This window comes from Gavialis gangeticus, unplaced genomic scaffold (assembly GCF_001723915.1).
Source record: "Gavialis gangeticus isolate Ggan-Ray unplaced genomic scaffold, GavGan_comp1, whole genome shotgun sequence".
Lineage (NCBI taxonomy): Eukaryota > Metazoa > Chordata > Crocodylia > Gavialidae > Gavialis > Gavialis gangeticus.
The window spans coordinates 7,076,009-7,083,604 of NW_017729031.1; the positions used below are offsets into that span (position 1 = coordinate 7,076,009).

At 37.6% G+C, this 7,596-nt stretch overlaps 1 protein-coding gene across 8 annotated transcripts in view; it reads left to right on the forward strand.

Annotated features, from left to right (window-relative positions):
* The window catches only part of NEB (nebulin), a 255,506-nt gene that overhangs the window by 222,162 nt on the left and 25,748 nt on the right, over positions 1-7,596 (forward strand). For 7 of the 8 annotated variants that reach the window (XM_019522420.1, XM_019522414.1, XM_019522415.1 and 4 more), the window contains 7 exons: positions 770-880; positions 1,341-1,451; positions 3,439-3,552; positions 3,695-3,799; positions 4,169-4,273; positions 5,322-5,426; positions 6,864-6,956. In XM_019522420.1, the coding sequence (XP_019377965.1) occupies positions 770-880; positions 1,341-1,451; positions 3,439-3,552; positions 3,695-3,799; positions 4,169-4,273; positions 5,322-5,426; positions 6,864-6,956 (744 nt within the window). The remainder of the gene's footprint in view (positions 1-769; positions 881-1,340; positions 1,452-3,438; positions 3,553-3,694; positions 3,800-4,168; positions 4,274-5,321; positions 5,427-6,863; positions 6,957-7,596) is intronic. The other variant, XM_019522421.1, reaches the window with a different exon arrangement.

Below are 7,596 nucleotides of genomic sequence, written 5' to 3' on the forward strand. Positions count from 1 at the left end.
TTTTAGCTATAATCCTCTGATGGGGTAGGCAGTTCCATTATACCTTTAATAACACTTTAAATTTCAGTGTGTACCTATAAATGGTGTGAGTTCTGTTATTCTTTATCTTAATTCGTGAGTAAAGTAGTTTATAGTCGACCAGTAGTTTTGAATCTGAAAGAGAAATGCAGCCAGAGATGTCCAGTTCACTGACGCTTCTGCAACAGAATATATTACTTTTTGTTAGTTATGTAAGTCTAAAGGAAGATTTTTTTTCTTCCAAGTGTAAGTACTCTGGGCATGATTCTTATTGAAGAACTGTTGAACACCTGTTTTGTCTTTGATTTCCCAGTATCTTTCATTGGCCTCTCATTCTATTCCATCAAGCAGCTACTTTCTACCTGCTTGGTGATCTGATCTTGTTTTGTTACAGTGAAAAACTTATACATGTTGAAACACACTTGTATAAGGTGGCTGGTCATGATGCTTGGGTGATTGCATTGGTTGTCTGAGCTCCTTGTCTCCTGTGTGTACCCGGAGAATTGCAAACCCTTCAAATGCAGGGTCAGCTTATGCATCCATCAAAGCCAATGAGAGACCTTTCATTGACTTAAGTGGAAGCAGGATTAGGTCTTAGTTAGCTGCATGGAGGTAGTGACGCTGTATATGAATATGCTGGACATAACTAGAAATTGCTTCTTTTCCCCTAGTACTTTTTACCTTACATTTCTTAAAATTAAATGCAATAAATATTTGCTTTTTTGCCTTTTTTTCTTCCTACTCTTATCAGAAAGAATATAAGAAGGACTTTGAAGAGTCCATTAAAGGCAGAAACCTTACTGGCCTGGAGGTTACACCATCTTTATTGCATGTCAGATATGCAACCAAAATAGCAAGCGAGGTAGCAGCTACTCCACATTTACTTCCTCTATCAAGCCAAATAATTCCACTAATTATCCTCAGCAGTATATCATCACTACTTTCCTCACTCTTTAACCTTTGATGTTAAGCATGTTTTATATGTTTTCTTTTGTATGTTCTGTATGATCTAATTTGTTGTGGATGTTAATTCCACTAATTGTTAACTGTGTTCATATTGAGTCCCTGTCTGCAGTGGCAACATAACTGTTTCATTGTGTGTGTTACATTTTCCTCTTTGTGTTTATCACTGAGTTTCTAATGTGTTGTGATCTATGTTTTAGAGGTTATATAATGCCAAACAGTAATTTTTTTTGTTTAAAAAAATCTGTTGGATTTTATTTTAATTTTTCTAACCAAGTGGCAGAAAGCAGAGATTCTCTGTCTCTCTCTCTCCCCTGTCTCTCAACTGTTTTTACAGTCTTCTTTTCTTCTTCCTGCAGAAAGAGTACAGGAGGGATTTAGAGGAAGGTGTCAAAGGTAAAGGTCTAACAATCTTGGAGGAGACTCCAGACTTATTAAGAGCAAAGAATGCCACTCAAATCCTAAATGATGTAAGTAAAAATCTGGTTGGAATATAGTGTGATTGGAAATAGAATCCTTCCACATGATTAATGCCCAAAGCAATTTTAGTGCTCATGACATGAAAACAAAGCTTCTAGACATGACCTTTCAGAAACCCCAGATTTGGGGAAAACTGAGTAATTAGTTACTGGTTGAGTAGAAAAATGGGAATCAGCACCATTCCTAGTTCCACAGCTGACTTTCTATTTCAGCTTGTCTAAATCACTATAATTGTACCACACATAGGTAAAATAGATATTTTATACTAATCTTTTTTGCAGGTGTTGATCGCTTCAACAGCTAATAATTCTATGATTTTCAACATCACAGAATAAAAGATGATTAAACAATGTAAATGTTTTACTAGTAGTAGTATGTCAATACAGTAATATTACACTTCTAATAGTTATTTTGCTAGTGCAGCAAATTTCTTCAGTTCATCAAGGAATATGTAGTTTATTAACATTTTTTATATTACTGAAGATAATAGGTTAAATCCAATGAAACTGGCACACAAGCCTGTAGATTACACCAACTTCAACTAAATAAGTCCCTTCAGCAGCAGAGAAATGTGGCCAGACACCAGGGACACAGGAGCTGTGGGGACTTCTAGTTTCCTCTCTGATCATGATTGCCAACATCAGCTGCTTTTTTCTTTACCCCTCCTCCCACCCCAAGTTGGCACTCGGGGCAGTTGCTCCATTTGCCCCAGCTGAGTCCCTTACACTCTAGGAGATGACCTACCACTTCACTTCATAGAATTTCCACCAGAGGTCAGGAAATGTCCACCCCGTGGAAGAATTCTGAATCAGCATACATCCTGGCCCTGATCCCTTTGGCTAGCGACAGTCATTACACATAAACCAGTTTAAGTGATCAGAAACTGTTTTAAACCTGTAACAGAACAGATCTTCAGTACACATAAACCAGTTTGAGATAAACCTGGTAGTATATAGTATCAAACTTAACTGATTTGGGTCAAACCAGCTTATGCAATGTCTGTCCCAGACCCCTTGCTGGTTTAAGAAAAAACAGACTCCCCCAGCATCCTGGCATGCTCTCTGGGCTGGGCGGGGTTCTCTGCTCCACACCCAGGCTAGCCCCTCCCTTCTGCTCCCTGGCTGCAGCTCTGGCAGAGACTGCGGGCCTGCTTCCCCCCTCCCCCTCACCACTCCCTGCAAAGCAGGAATTCCCCCCTCCCCTTTTGCCTTGCTGAGAGGTGTCTGTATTAGCTAGCAGACCACATGCTGGCTATGGTGCTGAGTCAGCAGGTAGAATCAACAGGGAGAATCAACAGGTAACTGGTAATGTGCCTCTGTTGGGGTGAGAAACACTGAGTTAGGGGTGATAAACACTGTTATTAATTCCCTGCTGGGTTAACCAGAGCATCCTGCCAGGGCCTGGCTATGCCCCACTTCAGCTCAGCCCTGTAGAATGGAAGGGAGGGCTGCTCTAGCTCCCCCCAGCTTCTAGCCTGAGCCACTGCAGGCATATGCCTGCATGTCTGGGATGTCTGTATAGTTACCGAGTAATTTAGCCTAGCCAGCCAGGTTAAAATAACCTGCAAAGATTGAATAAATTCAGACTCAGGCTTCTTGAATGTCTGTTCCTAGCCCATGTAAATACTACCTTGCACTTTTCAGGCAGGTCTCACCAGTTATTCCTCATCTCTCTGAGTGCAAGTTGCTCGTCAATACAGTTTTTCTGGGAGGATTCTTGCCCTGAGACCTTGCTTCAAGATGTATCATGCCATGAAGTATGCCTTGAAATAAACATGACCCACAACATTTGTAGATTCATTATTTTCTCTCTTCTGATGTTTTTCATTTAAAAAATAAGCTTCAACTATTTGAATTTCATTTTGCTGTTTTGTGTATGATTGACATCTCTGTATCATAGGGTTCTTGTAATGTGGCCTCAATTAAAGATCCATTCTATTCTAAATAACTTTATTTTAAATTACTATCTATACTGTAGAAAGAGTACAGAAAAACGTTGGAGATGGAAATCAAGGGAAGAGGTCTGACAGCCCTGGCTTTAGAAACACCAGACTTTATGAGGGCCAAGAATGCTACAGACATTGCCAGTCAGGTTGGTGCAAACAGCTCAGACATCAAATCTGATGATTTTTAAAAAAAGAAACCACATTAAAAGTATTTTCTGAACAACCCAAAATGAAATTGTGGTCAGAGATTCAATTAAAGACATCTAACACTGAGGTTTTTCATAACAGATCAAATATAAGCACTTAGCAGAAATGGAGAAAGCCAACTACACTACTGTTGTGGATACTCCAGAGATTATTCATGCACATCAGGTCAAGAATTTGTCAAGTCAGGTAATGAGATTTTAAAAGACATGATCATAATTCACGCTCCATGAGAATCTCCCCTAGTTCATCATTAGTAGAGGCTAAGTACAGGGCATATCTTTGTTTTAAGATGAATTAAATAGCTGGTAATGATAAAATTCAGGAGACCATCCAGGAAGATATACGTCCCCAGAACTATTGATCTGCCAACTTTTTCCAGCACTACTTTATATATAAACAAATTCAATTCAATTGTTTATCTTGTATGCTGTATCAAACACTGAAGTTCTAAATACTCATATTTACATTTTTATTAATAAAAAATGATGCTATGCTGCTATTTATACTTTTCACATTAACAGAAAAATCTCTTCATAAATATGTATTTTTAAACAGAAAAAGTATAAAGAAGATGCAGAAAGGGGCATGTCACACTATGTACCTGTTCTAGAAACACCAGAAATGCAGAGAGTCCGTGAGAACCAGAAGAACTTCAGCACTGTATGTATACCAAGCAAGCCACATTTACACTCACACAACAGACAGCAGCTAGTTTCCATCTAATTACCATTTTACCACAATCCTGCAATCCTACATCGTGTGCCTCTGGGCAGGCTGGTTTTGTGCATGCGCAGAGTCCTGCTGAGAGGGCTCTGTAAATGTACAGCCACTCACTGCACAAGGAGTCAAAGTAGCATTGTGTATTTCCTGGAAAATTATTCCATTTTACTACACTGTTTTGATATTTCACCACTAATAGCAGAAACCCAAGTGGTGGAGGAGTCACACTGGGAAGTACATATACAAGTACTGTGTTTACCCAAATATAAGATGACTTCAAATGTAAGATGACCCCCCCCAATAATTAGGTTCTGTACATATAAAATTATAAATTTGTTATAATTTACCATTTATAGACTCTAATTAGGGGAAGGCGATCTTAAATTTGTCCCCCGCACTGCTGTCGTAGGAAACACAGCAGCAGGGGCACGGAAGGGGGTAGGAGACAAGTTTCCATTGGTATGTTTGCCCATTATGTGTCATGTATTTTATAGTCATGCTTAATGTTGGCTGCACTTAATTAACAACATAGTTTGTTTTTATTATTAAGCATATACTGCTTTTGGTGGCAGTTTACTGATAGATGTTTTTAATGCGATTTCCTTGTATGCAAATATAAAACAAGGGGCTTTCCCTCTCCCTCTCCCCCAGGCTAGGGATAGGGGGACACACCTTGTTTTGTATGTGAGTAGAATCAGTAATTACATTTTTCCCCCCAGTAATGTGATTTAACTTTCGTAACTACCATTAGACACTTTTCTGAGGGATTTTTTTATGATCTGCTTTTATTTTAATTTTTATCAGATTATCTGGAACTCTGGAGTTCCTTTATGCCCACAAATTATACCAATCTAGCACATCTGATGTTGCTTATTGTCTCTGTAAAATGTATCTTTGAGAATCTTTTATTTTGCATTTAAACAAAGAAAAACATTGTTAAAAGATAGCAAAAGTGATACCCATTAATTTTCTTTTACTTCATTAATAGCTTCAGTACCAGTGGGATCTAAAGAACAGTAAAGGGAAAGTTATGGTGGTACAAGATACACCTGAAATACTGCGTGTTAAAGAAAACCAGAAGAATTTCAGCTCGGTATACTTATTTTACCTTTTTTTCAAAGCTTGCTCAAATAGTTCTATGTTAATATTTTTAAAAAACACACTTATTTTAGGCCTTGAACTTGCAAACCCATATGCTCTTCAGTGGACTACTCACATGCTTGAAATTAGGCACATGTTGTGCTATAGAGGCCTTATTGTTTACTACTTACTTTACACTAATTAGTGTTAGCTTCCTTTGATTGCATCGATACCTGATGCTTCTTGTACAGGCCCCAGATTTCTTATTTAACATTTTGATGAGGTAAACAGTTCTGCATTTAAAGGAATATTGTTGGTGTTTGCTCTATTTTGCCATGTGGCCATCCAGGACTGTGAACTTCTAGTACAGGCAATCCTCGACTTACAACATTCTGAGTTACAATGTTTTGCACTTACAACATTTATAAATTGACGCCCTATTTCAACTTTATGATGTCAGTTTTGACTTTAAAACGCTTGATCCAATGCGACATCATGCCAGCGAACAAGTTTGCTGCGTTGCTCATCTCCCTGGAGAACATCTGTCCAAATTTCCTTGGACACTTTCTTTAAGAAAGCAGACAAGTCCAGAAAAACCTGCAGCCAAGACTCCTGAGAAGACTCCAGTCAAGAACCCTTGAAAAAGTCCAGCCAAGAGCCTTTCAAAAAGTCCAGCAAAGTCACCTCAAATAAGTCCTTCCAAATCAATATGATTGCTATTTACAATAGAAATACATTAATGTAGCTATATTACTCATCTATAATTGATCGAGTACAAAATTCTGGGGTATTTTTGGTGAAAATAGGGTATCGGCCTTGGTTCAGGAACGAATCCCCCGTTTATAACATTGTTTCTTATGAGAAAATTGGTTCTGAGTTACAATGTATCGACTTAATTGGTTCCTGAAAACCGTGTCTTGTGTCATAAGTCTGAGGACTGCCTATATAACAGTCTTGGTGTGTTGTATATGTCTTCTCTTAACAAAAAATGAGCTATGTCCTGATTTGTTTCACATTTGATATATTTTTATCATGAAGTGTCCAACAAATATTTCTGTCTCTCATTTTCAGTGTAGCTTAGTTAACAAAGGAAATCTGTCTGATAGGTTAGAGGGTGAGATGTTTCAGTTTGATGGTAAATGTTGCAAAATGCAATACTATCATCCCCAAAACATATTGCTGCAAATAAAAGTTATCCCAGCTGTTTCCCCTCCTTCTTCATGTCCCCCACTCCCAGGGTGGTCACTGCTTGGGGCAGGATAGATTACCTAAGTAGGCAAGGTAAACATTACTGACCTTGTTTTGTAATCATTAAAGACTTTGCTTTAAATTGACTCTGAGGCTACCTATTTGCATATTAGTTTGGCCCATGTATTGTAATCATTCTCCATCAGGGAACCGTATTATATTTTATATGCTTAACTTTGTTGTCTTGGTTTTGAATATGAAGATTTTATATAAAGAAGAGGTTGGAACAGGAACAGCTATTGAAAAGACACCTGAGATGCAGAGAGTTAAACGAACCCAGGATGCAATTAGCTCGGTACAAAAAAATTTATTTTTTTAACACCCTTCCTGTTCTAATCCAACTTGAGTGATTTTATCTTTCTCAGTTTTCTTATAAGTGGTTGTCTAACAGTGGTTTTTGGAATAACTTATGCAGCTAAGGCTTACTTTAGAGGAGCCAGACTTTACCTCCTACCATTAATTAAATAATAATCTTTCTAATTATTAACATTTTGCTAATTATAATCTTTTTCTTAAAACATGAACCCCCCATTTTAATTCTAATCTTGTCTCAGTGATGTCTATTTAGCATGTTTCTTGTAGCAATATTTTTTGCTTTGCTCTGGCAAATGCAATTAAATATTTAGCACATAAATATTTTTTCTTCTGATCACTGAATGGAGGGTTACTTATAGGGGTGCTTTTCTTTTCAAACATTTACTTGATAGGTTGTGGGGGACCAAACTTTTCTTGGGATCATTCCCCATCCCCCACTTTTTTTGTGCATCTTGTGAAAAAAAGGGAAAAGTGGATGTTTTAAATAAATGTTATGTATGTACTTTCACCCATGTTCGTTAGAGTTTATTTTATAAATCCGACTGAATGGTTAACTTAGAAAGTGAATTAAGAATGTTAACAGATCTGTGTCAGGGTATTTTTATATATATATATATATA